This window comes from Mus caroli, unplaced genomic scaffold (assembly GCF_978045245.1).
Source record: "Mus caroli unplaced genomic scaffold, Mus_caroli_1 scaffold_5, whole genome shotgun sequence".
Taxonomy (NCBI): domain Eukaryota; kingdom Metazoa; phylum Chordata; class Mammalia; order Rodentia; family Muridae; genus Mus; species Mus caroli.
The window spans coordinates 29,303,119-29,320,656 of NW_028227260.1; the positions used below are offsets into that span (position 1 = coordinate 29,303,119).

The window sequence follows — 17,538 nt, forward strand, 5'->3', positions numbered from 1 at the left end:
AAGTCCGTCCGAGGTCCGGGTAGCATTGCTTCCTGCCCGATCTCGGAGAGCTTTGGTAGTGAATGGAAGACAGGAAAGGGACCCGATTATGGAACTGCCAGATGGAGAGGATGCTTGCGACACTGACTGCGGTGGGCATGTGAAGGTGGAAAGGGCTTTGTTCGGGTAAAGAAATGTCCACAGATTATTATGGTGGACTATGGTAGACGGGCTTACCCTGAGACTATGCCCTCTTCCTTGGGTACTGCCAGAAAATCCTGTGCGGCTGGCGTTTGAACTCTGGAACATTCCCGCCATACAAACCGGGTACCCGCTGGGACAAACCATTATACTTGGGGGGTATGTCTTTGGAAACTTGCTTTTAGATTGTTACGGATTTTTTTTAATGGCTTCTTTTTCTTTCTGTCTTCAATGGGTTTCAACAAATAGTTGTTTCTCATTTTTTGTTTGGTTTTTTTCTGGTAATTAGGTGTCGCTCCCTACACCCGACATCCTCTCACGTTCCCCCCCCCACCCCCCGCCAGTCCTGGAAGTTGGAACAGCCCAAGAGTAAACTTCGCGAGACTTGAGACTTCCGATGAGACTTGGCCTTCGCGCGTTTTTTTTTTTTTCCACTGCTGCAGTCGTCTCCTGTCGTCTTCGGTGAGAGGCAGCGGGGTCTTGTGTTCCTGTCGCTTCTGTCGCCCTTGGTTTCAGGACTGCTCTTCTCACAGGTATGTTCGGCTTATGCTTTCTTTGGCCGCTAGCTTTCAGAGAGGTGAGGCCTGGTTTGTTTGGTTTTTTTTTTTGGGGGGGGGGGCGGTTGCTGGGAGAATCGTGGGAGGGACGGGTCCGGGGAGATGGAAAGTCTCCTGAGGATCAAAGTGGCTGGCAGGTGACAGGGAAAGGGTGAGCTAAGGAACTGATGGGAGACTGAAGTTCCCTCCGGGTGTTAACGAGGACCTACAGCAGCTTTTGTTCTTGCCAGGGCCAGCCTAGCCCCTAGAGCACTCAGCCATCATGAATTGCGAGGATGTCACCACCGGGTTCCGCCATGCCAAGGTGTTAATGTTCGTCAACGAACAAATGGCCAAGCACTCCAGAGGCCCGGAGTTCTACCTCGAGAACCTGACCCTGTCCTGGGAGGAGGTGGAGGAAAAGCTCAAAGTCCTCCTGGACGGTACCGAGGTACCTCGGGATGTTCAGGAAGCCTGTGCCTGGAGCAGCCTGGCCCTGGGGGTTCGCTTCGCTTTCAGGCAGGGCCAGTTGCAGGGGCGCAGAGTGCAGTGGCTGCACGACTTCGCCAGCCTGCACAGGTCAGCGGCGCATGCCCTGGCATTGGACCTGAAGAAGCTCACGGACCAGCACGAGATAGAACGCAAGGAGGCGGCCTACCAGCTTCTTTTGGCCCACACTAAACTCGCAGAGGTGCAGAGAGAGCGAGACCTGATGAGACTGAAGCTACTACATGCAGTAAGATTACCTCCTAACCCAGTCTTATTTCCACCCCTTTCCACCGCTACATCCGTACCCCAGTCCACCCCAACACCCATACCCCAGTCCACCCCAACACCCATACCCCAGTCCACGCCCACAGCCATACCCCAGTCCACCCCAACACCCATACCCCAGTCCACCCCAACACCCATACCCCAGTCCACCCCAACACCCATACCCCAGTACACCCCAACACCCATACCCTAGTCCACCCCAACACCCATAACCCAGTCCATGCCCACACCCATACCCCAGTCCACCCCCACACCCATACCCCAGTCCACCCCTACACCCATTCCAGGAATGTGTTTCAATTCTGCTCACTTCTCTCCAGGAGCTGAGGGCTGTTCCAGTTGCACAGATGCCAATCATGACTAGTGTCCCTGCAGCTGTTGTTCCTCCTGCTGTAGCTGCTGCTGCTGCCGCCGCTGCCACTGCAGCCGCCGCCGCAGCTTCAGCTGCTGCCGCTGCTGGAGCGGCACAGACAGGGCCAGAGATACAAAATGCAGGAGAGAAAGAAGAGGTGACAGCTAGTCAAAGAGCAGAGTGTAAACCAGAGGAGATGGAAGGGGTTCAAACCGTGGCTGCCATTAGGGCATCCACGTGGGCGATGGAAGAAAGCACCCCGGAGCATCTTGGAGCTATGCAGTGGAAAACTTATCCCCAGGGCTTAGAGGGGCAGGAGGAGGGGGAAGGCAAATCTATGGAAACACCCACATGTCCTGACTCCAAGCCATTGGGGTCCGGGTGTGGGTCGGAAGGCTCCCCACAACCTGTTACAATCCAACTCCCTGTCTCATTTACATACTCATATGAAAGCCCCTTCCCTGTCACATCCACTCCATCCCCGCCACTAAGCACAGTCACAGAACCTCAGATGCCTCCCTACTTCATGGCCACTGATATGAATATGTCCGAAACTGAGGGCCCAACAGTATACCTCCAAGATCCCCCTAAAGACAGTCGTGAGAGTGGACCCCCGCTGCAGAGAAAAGCATCATTTTGCACACCGGCGGGTTGGGATTGCCCTTGGTGTAAATCTATGAATTTTTCAAGGAGGGATTCTTGCTTCCGCTGTGGGAGGCGAGGCTGGCAGCCAAAACCTCAGTGAGTTTTTTTTTTTTTTTTTTTTAATGTGATACAGAGCAGAAATCGCTCAAAGGGGAAGTCAGTTTTCAGAAGTGGGAAAAGGAAAGGGGAGGGGGCTTTGTGGGAGTGGAAGGGGAGGGATGGGATGGGTACAGACGGTGCGGGAGGGGCAAGTTTTGATGATTTCTTTTGTATTTCAGATTGTTTGCACTTGAACTGCTTCAGGGAGTGTGTATGTGTGTATTTGGGTGTGTATGTGTATATCACCTGGTACAGCTAAATACACAGTAAACACACCTAAGCTGTGTGTACTATATATTTAGAGCTATAGTGGTTATTTAACCCATTCTGAGCCCAGATTTTTCAGGCTGGAGGATCTAAACAGCTGTCTGATGGAGTAGTAGGTAGAGTCAGTGGCTCACTGGGAGTTGGGTCCAGGGTCATAGCCAGTGATAATGGAGGTGCAGTCCACTCCTGGTCCTGGCTAAGGTAGGAAACAGAGTCAGCTGCTTTCCAGACTGTTTTAGACTGGTACTAGGAAGCGACTCCATGGAGCTGACAAATAGAAAGAGACACAAAGGAGTTGATCAACTGGCTTCAGAGAACTCAGCTACTTTTTGTTTGTTTGTTTGTTTGGTTTTGGTTTGGGTGTTTTTGGTGTTTTTTTTTTTTTTTTTTTTTTTTTGGAGACAGACAGGGTTTCTCTGTGTAGCCCTGGCTGGCCTGGAACTCACTCTGTAGACCAGGCTGGCCTCTGCCTCCTGAGTGCTGGGATTTACTTTTTATTTCTTTGCAGTTATATTACATAAAGTTCCATTGTTACCTAGGTCACTTCTCCCTAAGTTAACAAGTAGTGTTCTGAGCAACTAGATCATTCTCATACCAGTTAATTTTTCTTTCATATCTTGATTTTCTTTTCTTTTTTTTTTTTAAAAAAAAAAAAACAAGGGCTCATATGGCCCAGATTGGCCTCAAAGTCACTATGTAGCTGACCCCAGATCCTCCTGCCTCCACTTCCTAAGTGTTGGAATTTTTTTTATTAGGTATTTTCCTCATTTACATTTCCAATGCTATCCCAAAAGTCCCCCATACCCTCCCCCCCACTCCCCTACCCACCCACTCCCACTTCTTGGCCCTGGCATTCCCCTGTACTGGGACATATAAAGTTTGCAAGTCCAATGGGCCTCTCTTTCAAGTGATGGCCGACTAGGCCATCTTTTGATACATATGCAGCTAGAGTCAAGAGCCGTGTTGGAATTGACAGGGGAGTTGAACAAGCGGATAGCAAACAGCAGTAACTCCTTTTTACCAAGGCCGCAGGAATAAACTGGATAGGATGCTCATGATCTGCAGGAATTCTATTGCCAGACATAGCTCACACCTGGGGTGATTGTTCCCAGGAGTGAACTGGATAGGAGACTTGAATTCTGAGAGAGTAATATCACAAGAAAGTAAACCATCAAATGAGACCTGGGATAAATTCACCTCAGGTTTATGCTTGACTCAAATGAACATGACAGATTTGCCACTTGTATGAGAGTTCTGCGAGACTACAGAGGATGCCAGCACCAGGTACAAGCAAGGATTTCTACGATTATACAGCCTCTTAACAGAAATTGTCCCTAGTCCCCAGAGGGCAGAACCAGAGACAGATCTGAACAGGAAACTTTGGCCAACTGTTCCAAGGTGAGTCAGCTACTGAGAGTGCACAGAGGGTTTGCCAGTCCACATGGACCAAAGCATAGTGTTAGCTGATGGCCTTCTCTCTTCCAACTTAGCATCATGCTAAACAGAGGAGAAAGTGGATTTCAAAGGCTCTCGGTGCATTCAGAGTAAAGTGGAACAGAACGCTATCTCAGAGGGAGGGAAGGTGGGAGTGGTGGGGGTAAAATGTAGGAGGGGGATCAGTCTGGTTATCTCAGAGGGAGGGAAGGTGGGAGTGGTGGGGGTAAAATGTGGGAGGGGGATCAGTCTGGTTATCTCCCTTTCTGGCTATAAAGTGTGTTGAGAGGAAGTATATGTGTTTTAGTCCTCAGGTAGAAGGAAGGCGAAGGACTGTATCTGATCCGGACTGAGACACAACTGGAAGAGTCCTATCTCCCAGAGACTGTGAACCTGAAGAATACAAAGCTGTTGTGGCCCATGGGACACCTGTAGCATCAGAAATGTGACTTCGGGTTGTCTGTTATTGGTGAGGACACAGCTGCCTCCAGGATTGCAGGCCAGATCCCTGTCCTGCAATTTTTTTGAACACTCTTTGGGCTTGCTTATCTCCCTCTACTGCAGGGTTTCCTAACCACCTTGCACTTGACATCTGGGTTCGGATAGTTCTTTGCTGTGGGGTAGGAAGTCCTGTGTACTGTAGGCAGTTCGGCAAAACCAGAGTTGAGAACAACTGAGTTGGAAATTGAAGGCCTTAGCAGTGCGGACAAAAACTCAAACAGGCAAGGTCATAGAGGCTGAAGCTGGCAAAAAAAAAAAAAAAAAAAAAAAAGCCACAGTTCATTAAGGCTGGTGTTTACTTTGGATCTTCAAGAAGTCAGGGTGGTGGCAGAGTAGAAACCAGATGGTCAGGACTGAGGACAGAGGGGAACCTCTACCCTCTACACCAGTGGTTTCAACCTTTAATGTTTCATCTCATGTGGTGGTGACCCCCAACCATAAAAATGATCTTCACTGACTGGTACTTCATAGCGTACTATGATGAGTTAGAATGTAAATACCTGTATCTCCCAAAGGTCTTAGGTGACTCCTGTGAAAGGGTTGTTTGACCTCCATAGGGGTCACAGCCCACAGGCTGAGAACTGCGACTTTACAAGAACTCTAGGCTGCAAAGGGAAGGAGTACAGCGAGCGAGCGAGCGCCATGGATCTGACAGTGTTAGTTTGTCAGCTAGCCAACATGCTTGGCAAACTAGATTGGATAAAATCTTGAACACGCGTTTAAACTCTGATAAAGGCAGTAAGAGTTAAGGTTAGGTACTTTTTGAGCAATTTCCTCAAAGATAAAACATTGCAACCTGCAGGAAAGCTCCTGAAGACTCAGTAGTAGAAACTTGAGCCATTAAAGGAGAATGCTTTAAATGAGAGAAACAAGAGAAAAGATGGTCTTATATAGTGGATGGGAGGACTAGCCAATAGTATTAGAAGAAAAACGACACTATGAAAGGGACCATTGTTTTGTGTAAGATAAAAACACTTAAAGTTCTTAGGTATGTGTATGTATGCTCTATGTAAATATGTTTCAAATTTATGTCTATAAAATCTGTATTTCAGTAAGCATTGAAAAGATATGGAAAAGATATTTAGTGAACAGGCAGGGAACAGAAGGCAGTGTGGTATGTGGGTATAGAACAGAATACAGCCAAGTTTGAATAAAAGGTTTTTCTTTATGTACTTCTGTGTTTTGAAAGTAATAAGGTGTTCACAAAAATAAAAGTTATTTACCCACTTGAGTTTGAAAAGACTACTTCTTCTTCAAAGATAGGAGGAAAGGACAGCAGATACTGAGATATGGCAAAAAGGTAACATTCCAGGGGTTGGCAGCTGTGTGTGTGTGGGGGGGGTGCTGGATGGGTGGGTAGCCGGTGGTGGTGGCGGCGGTGGCAGTGGCAGGCATCGGCGGCAGCAGCAACAGCTGCGGCAATGCACCTGCAGATGAGTGAGGTCAGGAGTCCTGGGGGGGAGTGAACAGATTTCACCTTAAGGTATTTATGAATTTAAGAATAGGACAAGGACGGAAAGAAAAGGAAATGGTGAAACTGGATTGCTCTTATGGGACCCAAGAAGGGTACCAAACACAAAACTTAAAAAATTTACCACTCTCATTTTAGCAGGAAGAACACATATTCAAGGAGAAAAGGCAATAGGGATGAAAGGAGTTGTCTGACGCATTCCTCCCCAGTGAGGGCTTGTAGTATCTCCCCTTGTGCTGTTCAACAGTACATAGATAAACTGAGTCCTGGCTATATTTTTTGGGTTCAATCTTCTAGAATTGTAATGTCTGATTGTAGGGCAGTAGACCATGAGAGGAAGCCTGGTCCTTCACTGAGCTAAAGGCTTGAAGCCCCAGAGACCCTGAAGGGGGTGGGGTGGGATGGTAGGAGCTTCGCCTGCTCCTGGCACTAGGCCCCTGTCAAGTATCTAGCCATCCCTCATAGATTTGTGGCTGTCACATAAGGGCAAATGCCCCAAGCTCTTCCACATATAGATGAGGCATCCCTAACATCTCACACTAAGACAATAGGAAAAGAGACTGTGACCACAGGTCACAAAGGCTCAAGACAGAGATCTCCATGCTAATGAGGTACCAAGAGTCCTGGAGAGCATCGCCAATAAGCTTCCCCTCCCAGACATTCCTTCCTGCAAAAGGTATTTAATCTCAAGCCCACCCTGAGAAATGAGGTATGGTTTTAGGAATCCACTTTTCACCATGACAATAAACAACTCAGATCAATGGATCTTCTCTTTCCATCAAGGTCAGCCCTAGGGAGCACAGAGAAGGCCTTCACCTACAGAGCCACAGTCTAATCTCCCGTAGAAGGCCTCTCTGTACTCCCAGCCACAATCACCACCAAGCCTGCCACCCATCAAGCCAAGGATAAGAATCACTGTGGGACTAGCCAGAGCTCCCCTTTCCCTCTCCCCACACCCCCTGCCTCAGGCTAGCTAGACCCAGCCAGTGGTCCCAACTCCCTTCTCAGCTCTTCCACAACTCCCAGTGCCTGGATGTCTAAGAGCCTGATAACAACACAGCCTTTGCCTCCTCGAAGGTCTGGGGATAACCCCCAACCCCCACAGCCATCTCTGCCTTTCCCACATCTCAGAATGCACTTTCCTACCCCAGAGTGGTACCTCAGGGCTTCCCCACAGCCCAACGGAGCCCTGGTGGAGCCCCAGCAGAGATATGGGATAAGTGCAATCAATCTCCCAAGTTCTGCCTCCTCCAGCAGCTGTGCCCAGTGGCAGAGCAGATGCAGGCCAACACAATGCAACCCCTGGCTTTATCTTTACTACCTTAAGACGTTAAAGCAAACTTCAAGTTACTGATTTTGCAGTTTGAAGTACACTGTGCTTGACAGAACAGGTGTAGCTGACACACTGACAAATTGTGCAACTTGAAGGATCTAAAGGAGACGAAAGGGTAAAAGTAATGTAAGAGGCTTCTTGTTAGAAGCTTTCCTTTCTTTATGCCACAAAAGTATTAATTTACCTCTTAAAATTCACTCTGTCTTGCACATAAAGAAAGTAAAGACCAAAAAAGATTAAATGATTTGGTCAGGGGCATATAGGTAGGGCAACCAGTCTGACTGTGCCAAGGTGAGCATTCAGTAACTCCATGAGAAGCATTGTAATCACTACTATCCTGGGAGATCAAGGGACGTCCCAACAACCTTTACTATATTGAACACTTTTTAACATTTTTGTATGTGGTATATGTATGTGTTCGCATGTGCTCCCAATTAGGAGGTATACATGCCCATATATACCCATGCAGGTGGATACCAGAGTTCAAAAGTGAGTATGTTCCTCTGTTGCTCTCTACCTTATCTTAACTTTGTGTGTGTGTGTGTGTGTAAATTTCACATCCTACACTCCAATCCCGTTCACCTCCCATCCCTCATTATCCTCCCTCTATCCCTGCAACCTCCCCCTCCCCAAAACAAACAAACAAAATCTCACTGGGGAACTTGCATGGTGCCACAGTGTGTCTCACAGTGTACCCTTTTGCCCAAGGAGATTTTCTAGCCAGTGTTTGCAGCAATGAGTCATTGGAGTGAGCTGTTGCCCCGTGTCATGGAGATCCTGCAGGACTGGCTCCTTCATGTGCTCCAGCAGTTCATCAGCAGGGAAGATGTTGGAGTGGGCCAACTGAAAGCTCTAGATCTGGGACTGGGTGTTGTCTCCATTGTTTATCCTGCAAGCTCACCTGTACCTGTGCCTGTGCTACCAGGGCTAGCTCTCCTGCTTGTGACAGATGGCTCTGGCTCTCCCTCACCCACACACCACACCTCAGACAGCTCTCCAGCAGTGCCCTGAAGAGGGGGAAGGACCAGCTCTCCTGCTCTCACAACCTCAAGTCACTCATCTAGCACCCTGCCACCAACCAGGGCCAGCTCTACTGTGCTGCCCAGGCAAGGTACAGGCCCTGCCCTCCCCAGTGCTGTAGCCAGTGAGGAGCAGGGCCAGATGTCCTACTATCAGGCCCTTGGGGCCAGCTCTCCCAAGCTGCACAGGTAAGGAGTGGGTTGTGCCCATGCTTGTGCATGGCCAATGAAGGGGTGGGGCCAGCTCTCCCTCACTGCCCAGGTCAGGGCAGGACCAGCTCTCCCAAGCTGGGGAGATGAGGGAACAGCTCTGCATAGCCCTTAGGTATCAGGAAGGTCCCAGGAGGCAGCCCAGACCAGGGACATCCACATGGCCTTTGGTGGTAACATGGGACATGGATGTCGACACAGACTCCTGCTGCTTTAGGGCTATGATCCAGGCCAGGACCTGTGTTTGTGGGTGCCATGGCCTCAGGTTACAGCACAGGCAACTCAACATCAGGCTCTTCCTCACCACCCTTGTGTGTCCAATTCCTCCTCTTTCCATAGGGCACAAACCATTCCAACTCTCTTTCTCTCCCAACTCTCTACCTCATACTTGCTCATTGTGGTGGTGCCAGCCTACTTTCTGCCACATGGTGGCTGACATATCTCTGAGTGTGTTTCATGCACTGTATGGTGACTGGCATACCATATGCCAGTGGCATACCACTGGCATACCTCTACCATATTTTGTTAAGATTTATGTCTATTTTGCGTGCATGGGTGTTTTGCTTGTATATGTATGTCTGTGTACCGTGTGTGTACAGTGACCGAAGTGTCCATAACATGGTCCTGGGACAGGACTTGGAGAGGTTTGTGAGCTTCCATGTAGGTGCTGGAGATTAAGTTCTCAATAAGAGCAGCAAGTGCTCTTAGTTGCTGAGCATCTGCCCAGCACCATATGGCCTGACTTTTAAGGCAGGTTTTCTCACCGCACTGGACCTCACCAATTTAGCAAGAGTAGCTGACCAGAGAGCTCCAGAGATCTTTCTGCTTGTGTTTCCTCAGTGCTAGGTAGGATTCCAGGCACATGCCATCATATCTAGATTTGGTGGTCTGAGAGAGTCACATTGTAAGGAATGCGTTTCAACGGGTTACCCACATAGGTTTTATGGCTGATACACACACACACACGTGACTGAGGTGGCTACTCAGTGGAAATTTGTTGTATAATAGAGGATGAACTAGACATGCTGTCTTGCTGGTAGCAAGTACATGGAAGAGTGCAAAATATGTGTGAGCTAAAGAGCCCTTCCTAAGGTCCCAAAACTTGAACCCCTAAAAAGTATTGGACAGTAAAGAGGAAAAGACAAAAGTGACCACTTAAAAGCTAAGTAGTGTCTGATGCCCAGTTTGCCCGACCAGATGAGGCTATTCATCTAAATACTGAGGAAGAGGTTGATTCAGAAGAGACCTTGAGACTGGGATGAAGCTTTCGTGGCTTTGGTAAGTCCCGTAATAGGACATAATCATTGTAAAGTAGGAAAAAAACTTAAGTAGAGCCAAATGACTTAGACTAGCCTGTGAACTAGATTTATAAGGTGCTAAAACAATCAAACACAGATTTGGGGTAAGAGGAGGCCAACAAAGGGATCTCTCTGAGTCACTTGGAGGCAAATGTAGATAGATTTTCATCCAGCTGGAGTCTGTCAAGAAAAAAATGATGAAAGAAAAAAATTCAGTGCCCTTACAGCCTGACCAGCAATTCCCCCACAAAGGTGGGTATCAAAAAAGAGAGGTGGATATTAAAAATGAGGGGAACATAACTAATCCCTACTGCAACTGCACTATAGAGGAGAGAGGTCTTCAGTTTTAGAAACCTCCCAGGCTGCTTCCCTAATGAAGTGGCTAGGGACATCTGCAGGTCACAACCCTTCCCAGGGTTCCTGAAGGGCCCCATGCTGACTTGTGAATTTGTTAGTCTTCTATTAATGTTAAACAAGTGTGCCTCAGTTCCTGGTGGCCCTTAAGAGTATCAGAAACAATAAATATCAGTTGGTAGACACACATGCACACGCACACACACACATGCACACATGCACGCAAATGATAGGTTAAAGGGATTAAACTTGATCAAAGATGGGCAGTTGTCTTCCTTGAGTGAATTATGTACACTGTTCACTGGGTAAGTACAATCATGGCCAAGGAGGGGGGTAGCCAGACTAAGCAGCTAAATGAGGAAAGAGGCTTTAAGACAAGTGTCCCATGCACGGCAGCCAGGCAACTGACACAAACGGATACAAAGCCTAGATAGTGTAGTGTCCTCTCAGTTGTTATGGCAAGTTTTACTTTAATTTGACATAAGCTAAAGTCATCTGAGAGGAGGAAACTTTGATGGAAAACATGACAGTCCTCATTTGGGTCCCCTAACATTGGAGCAGAAGCTGTCTCTAACTTGGTTGCCTGCCACTGGATCCCCTTCTAACTGGACTGCCTGTCTGGGCCTCAGCAAGAGAGAATGTGACTAGTCTTGATGTCCCAGGGCAGGGTGGTACCCAAGGGTAGTGGGGGTCCCCTTCTCTGAGGAGATGGGGAGGGGGTAATGGTGAGAGGAATCTGTAAGTGTGGGACTGGGAGGAGAGGAGGGGGGCTGCAATTGGGATGTAAAGTGACTAAAAAATTATTGGGAAAAAATGTAAAAAAAAAAGGGGTAGAGAGGGGCGCAGGCAGGCTACCACCATAAGGTCGGGCTATAGAGAAGCCTGTACAGCATTTTCTTAATACACTATTGATAGAGGAGGGTCCAACCCATTATGGATGGTACCATCCCTGAGCTGCTAGTGGTTGTTGCTTAGTTAAGGTTTCCATAGCTGTGAAGAGACCCCATAACCAAGGCAAATCTTATAAAGAAAATATTTAATTGGGGCTTGCTTATAGTTTCAGAGGTTTCAGTCGATCATCATCATGGTAGGAACATGGCAGCATTCAGGTAAAGATGGTGCTGGAGAAGGAGCTGAGAATTCTACATCTGGATCAGCAGGCAGCAGCAGAAGACTGCATACAACACTGGGTGGAGCTTGAATATATATAAATCCTCAAAGTCCACCTCCACAGTGACACACTTCCTCCAACACCACCACACCTACTGCAATAAGGCCACACCTCCTAGTAGTGCCTCTCCCTGTGTGTCAAGCATTGAATAACATGAACTTATGGAGGTTCATACCTAGTCAAAGCACCAGAGTTGCTTATAAGAAAGCAGGCTAAGTAAGCTGTGGGAAGCAAGTCGATTAGCAGCACTCCTCCATGGCCTCTTCATCAGCTCTGGGTTCCTGATAGAGCCTATTAGAGTTCTAGTCTTCACTTCCTTCTATGATGAACTGTGAGGTGGAAATATTAGCAAAATAAACATCATTAGATGTTGCACGTGTCAAAGATGGTAGGACATTCACTAAGGAAAGCTGCAAGTGTGTAGCTCAAGAGTGAAGCTAAGTCTGCTTCAGGTGGCAGAGCTGGAAAACTTGGGCTACTCAAACTCTGTGGAGCCCAGATGATAAATTCTATCATGCTCCAAAAGCCTAATTCAGAGCTGCAGGGTTGATGTTTTCTCTGCTGGGGGTTCATCTTATTTTGACCTGATTTTTCCTTGCTATGCCCCATTATTCCTTTTTGGAATGGGAATGTTCACTCTGTTTCCTTAATAGCCAACTCTGTGTGTGTGTGTGTGTGTGTGTGTGTGTGTGTGTGTGTGGTTTTTTCGAGACAGAGTTTCTCTGTATAACCCTGGCTGTCCCGGAACTCACTTTGTAGACCAGGCTGGCCTCGAACTCAGAAATCCACCTGCCTCTGCTTCCTGAGTGCTGGGATTAAAGGCGTGTGCCACCACTGCCCAGCTCTGTTTCCTTAAATGTCGAAAGTACGTAACCTATTTTGTTTTCCATATAGAGGCTCAGAGTTAAAAAGACAAACTGGGCCTCAGAAGAGATAACTCTACACTGACATTTCTGGACAATGCTGGAACATCAAAGACTGTGGGGGCTTTTAGAAACAAACTAAATGCATTTTGTATTATAAGATGATCCTGAACCTATACAAACAAAGACTGGAAGGTTACAGTTTAAAAGTCAGGGACTCGGGATATGGCTCAGTGGCTTAAGTATTTACCATGTGAGCCTGAAGACTGGACTTGAGATACCCATGACTCGTGTTAATAGCAGGTAAGTGTGGCAGTTTGCCTGTAATTGCAGCACCTGAAAGGCAGAGACAAAGGATGCCAGGAGCAAACTGGCTAGCTATATTAGTCACATCAGCTTAGTGAGTGTATGTCAAGCTTTACAAGGGATGCCCTTGTGATAGTACTAACTGGCAATTTTACAGGATCTAGAGTCACCTAGGACACAAACCTCTCAGCCTGTTTGTAGGGGAATTTCTCATTAGGATAATTGAGGTGGAGAGGGTAATTGAGACTTAAATGTGGGTGGTACTATTCTATGGACCAGTATCCTGGACTGAATAAAAAGGAGACAGTGAGCTGAGCAACAGCATCCATCTCTCCCTGCTGCCTGACTACGAATGCCTGCCATGTGACAGCCTGCTGTCTGTTTCAGCTTCTATGCATTCTTTGCCATGATGGACTGTGAGCAAATTAAATCCTACCTTTCTTAAATTGCTTTAGTAAGATATTTCATTTCAGCAATAAACAAGGTAACTAATATACTTATAAAGGCATTTTGAGGTAATATCCAACATAAAGCAAATCATAAGAATTTCTCTTACATCTTCTCTTAGGGTATAAGCATTTTAATTTTTTTATCAGACTTTTTTTTGAAAAAGGATTGTACTGTATTTATCACAGACCCATATTCTTTAGAAACTTTGTAAAATAAATGTCACAGTCCTACAGGACAAATCTTATGATTAGACTGTCAGTATATTGTCTTTTTTTCTCTTTTTAAATAAATTTTTATCAAAATGGCACTTGTCTGCCAATCTCTCGGACTTGTCACTGCTGTAAACACACGTGACCATCTCCTTGGCCACTGTGCCTTTGTTCAGGCCTCAAGGGCAGGCAGTGGCCATGAGAGACACTGTGGAGACCTAGCAGCCATACGCCCTGAGGCTGCAGGGCACATGGCATCCCTTAGAACTCAACATTAGTGACAACTTCTTAGGGCCAGGCTTTAAAACCCCAATGGAAATGGTGTGACTTTCATGCTCAGAGCCTTCACAGCTAGATGGAGCCCATCAATTTCATTGAGAATCAGGTGTTAAAAAGTAAATTGGATGACCAAATAAATTAAAATGTTTTAAAGCCCTGAGAGTTTTAGGACATTTTGTTGCTGTTTTGTTTTTTGTTTTGTTTTTAGGAAACGGGACTCTCAGTGAGCAGCTTATAGGTTTGGCAAACCATGTTTCCTATACTGGGGTCTCATATAGGCCTGCAGCTCAAAATCCAAGTCTAACATCTGGGACGGAAGGCATTCTGGAAAATGGAGGATCTAATAAAACCAAAGACGTCTCATGTTCGATGCTGGCTGTCACAGAAGGGCTGAGCATCTGTTGGCCTGAGTGTAGCTGGTCTCGTGTGAATCCAACTTGGTACACAATCGCTAAGCAATACAACAGGTCAAGCAAAGTACATGGTGCGCAGTGTGTCCTAGTGGACCTGGACCGCCTTGGCCAGCGCTTGGTGATCTCGCCCGTTGCTCTGCCCAGAGGTATGGCTTCCTTCAGCGCTGTCACGTTCTTTATCCACCAGATGGTACCTGGCTCGGAAGGCCACCAGGTGAGCATAGTAAGCTGGTGCGGGTATTGACAGAGCATGTGCAGCGCACGTATGAGTTACACAGCTGATAGGGCAAAATCTGCAGCTCATCAGAAGAAAAATGATTGTCATCCCAAAGCATGTGGTAATGGAAGGACAGCTTGTCCCCTGGATGCCAGCGTGACTGCACAGGTAGAAGTCAAACTCAGTGGGGTGGATGATCTTTGTGTCCACGGTTGTGCCTGCGGGAATGTTCCCACTCCAACCAGCTCGGTTTTTTTTGTCTGTGCAGAAGAGGCGTGTGTGGTGCCGCTTCTGCACCACGATGAATGTGATCCCTGGCTGATAGTCCTTCTCCAGCTTGATGCAGGCCTCTCTGATGGCCAGGAGCTCGTGGTGGAGAACCTGCTGGAACTGGCCCTCTGAGACACCGTCTCGATAGAAGATGATGCGGGTGGGCTTGAAGCGGGTAGATTTGTAGAACTGAATGAGCAGCTCTCATACCATGGCAGCCAGGTCCTGGATGATGTCTTGTCGGTGCTGCTGCACACACACAGTGACACAGTAGTGGTTGGGGTGTGCATCCATGCTGCCCACGACGGCAGCAATCGAAGGTTTCTTTCCATCCCCAGCTGGTGGGTGGGTGGGTGACATCGGCTCCCAGAAAGATGACAGGTTGCTGGAACACTGGAGGCCTGCCCTGTGGCAGTAGGATGTTGTTGACGCCTCCCAGTTTGACATTGATCTTTAAGCAGAGATTGTATAGGGTCTGTGGTGTGGTCCTCTGCACATTCTTCCATTCTACATTCCCAGCACTGTGTCTCCCACGCACTTGACTTCCACATACACAGGAATTTGGCCAGGCAGGATGACCACCACCAGCTGGAGGCCAGCGTATGTGTTCTTCAGGTATCAGAACATGGGCTCCACACTGTCTGCACCGTGTGCGTATTTACAGAAGCAGGGCTGACCCTGGATCAGCATCCCAGCATCTCTTGAGATCTTCCTCAGTTGCTCTGTGAAGGACTTGAGATGGACTTCTGTACACTGGCGCTGGGGTGCGAAGCAGGCGATGGCCCACACCTTGATCTCGATGTCCACGTGGAACTGCTTGTTTCTCATGTCCCACACACCCTGGACAAACACATGGGTCTGTATTGAAACTTTCACTTCGCATCAGTTTGCTGATCTCCTCTTGGCCATCAGGTGCTGACCTGGCAGTTGCTCTGATCATGGTTGAGGTCTGATTGTTAATTTTTTTATACATCTCTGTCCAGTAACTATGTTACAGAGCTCCAAAGGAAGGTAGGTGTGTTTCTGCTGCTGTATGACTTGGAAACACGGGAGGTGGGGGTAGTGCAGAACCAGCTTGTGTCTATCCTTGAAGTACTGGGCCACTGTACACTCCACTGTCTGCCCACTCCCCTGCTGCAGTAGGAACATTTGGTGACTGGCAGGCCGCCGGGTCACATTGCAGACACGGTACTTCCTCTTCATCTGACCACAGTGCGTTATCTCCACCTTTAGACCTTTGATTTCTTTGGTAAACTTTACCCTTTGGGAATCTGTCAGAGGTTTTTGTTGTTCAATACTTTTAAAATCCAAAACTTCACAAACAAACTCAATCACTGGCTGTGCCTTGTAAAACGCTGTTGCCGATACATCAACATTCAGCATCATTTTCCAAAGAGAAGGTCAGACAGACTGATGGAAGCCAAACCATACTTCTCTGACCCCACCCAGAGGGTTGGAACAGCCTTCAGATGCAGTGAAGGAGGAACGGCCAACAGGGATGTACCTCATGGATGGCAAGTGCCTCATGACAACGTCCAGGGCCTGGATCGTCTCTGGCAGTGTCTCTGGACACTGGGCAGCCGCCCCAAAAGTGCATCATGTAATGCCTGCAGCCTCACACATGACACCCACTTGATGGATACCTTAAAGATGCGATCTTTGCCTTCTCCCGGCAGCGTGACCTCCAGTTCCACCTTGTCCCTGACGATCGGCAGGGGCATTGCTGTGTACAGATTCTTTCTTCCATCAAACACTGGCTTCCGGTCCCTGAAGATCTGGGGTTTAAAGTGCTGTACCATGTGCTCCACTATTTCCCTGTTCACTCTCCGAGGGCATTTCTCAGGTTTGATGTCCAATTCATCGTGATAGATGTCAATTTTGGGGATGTCCATTTCAAAGAAACTGGCCTGTAGTTTGATTGTTCTCCCAGTGGTGCCGAAGTCCAGCCGAGGTGGAAGTTTGAAGGCATATCCTGGGATGGGTGATGTTGTTGGAGCAGGAGAAGCAAGAACAGGGCTGGCTCCCGAGTACGTGGTGGTGTTGCCAAGGGCCGGCCGCACGCTCCACGGGCCCATGGGCTCCACGCCGCAAGCCGCCCCAGCACGGCCGCCTCGCAGAACAGGTTTACCCGATGTGGCCGGGGCTCAGACTTTTATTGATGTGCCAAATAACTAAGAAAAATAGTAAAAGGAAGGATTTATTTTGGTGATGGAGTTTCAGAGTCCTTAGCTGGCTGGCTGGATCAGTTGGTTTTGGGTCTATACTAAGGCAAGAGCATTATGGTAAAAGAGTTTGCTGTAGCATAGCTGCTCCTCTCATGACAGCCAGGAAGAACAAAGGATTTCTCCCATGTTAGTGGGCTTCTTCCTTCTTCCTTTTTATTCTATACAGACCCCCAGCCTATTGAGTGGGTTTTTCTACACTGAGCTCAGGTCTTCCTTCCCTCCTTAGTTAGTCCTCTCTGGAAATATTCTTCCAGGCAATCCCAGGAATATTCTTTATTGATATTCTAGGTATTTTTCAATAGAGAAATCTTAGGCAAGAATGTCTTTTTTTTTTTTAAGATTTATTTATTTATTATATGTAAGTACACTGTAGCTGTCTTCAGACACTCCAGAAGAGGGAGTCAGATCTCGTTACGGATGGTTGTGAGCCACCATGTGGTTGCTGGATTTGAACTCTGGACCTTCAGAAGAGCAGTCGGGTGCTCTTACCCACTGAGCCATCTCACCAGCCCAAGAATGTCTTAAAGAAGGGTTCACTTGGACTTACAATTTTAGGAATTATACATTCTTCCATGGCAGAGAGGTAAGGCAGTAATGGTGTGAACTGGCTGTTTGCATTGCCTCTGCAGTGAGGAAGCAGGTGATATATAATGGAACCAGGC

General features: G+C 47.7%; 1 protein-coding gene and 1 pseudogene across 1 annotated transcript; one reads left to right on the plus strand and one right to left on the minus strand.

The window, feature by feature from the left end:
* The first annotated feature begins 999 nt into the window (after positions 1-999).
* On the plus strand, positions 1,000-4,191 carry Tex13b (testis expressed 13B). Its single transcript, XM_021154034.1, has 3 exons — positions 1,000-1,452; positions 1,998-1,999; positions 4,086-4,191. The coding sequence occupies exons 1-3, from the start codon at positions 1,000-1,002 to the stop codon at positions 4,189-4,191; spliced, it is 561 nt and encodes a 186-aa protein (XP_021009693.1).
* Positions 4,192-14,219: 10,028 nt separating this feature from the next.
* On the minus strand, positions 14,220-16,558 carry LOC110286991 (protein argonaute-2 pseudogene; annotated as a pseudogene).
* Between the last annotated feature and the right edge of the window lie 980 nt (positions 16,559-17,538).

Coding starts and splice junctions, on each gene's coding strand:
- Tex13b (XM_021154034.1), top strand. CDS start 1,000: ATGAATTGCGAGGATGTCACCACCGGGTTCCGCCATGCCAAGGTGTTA.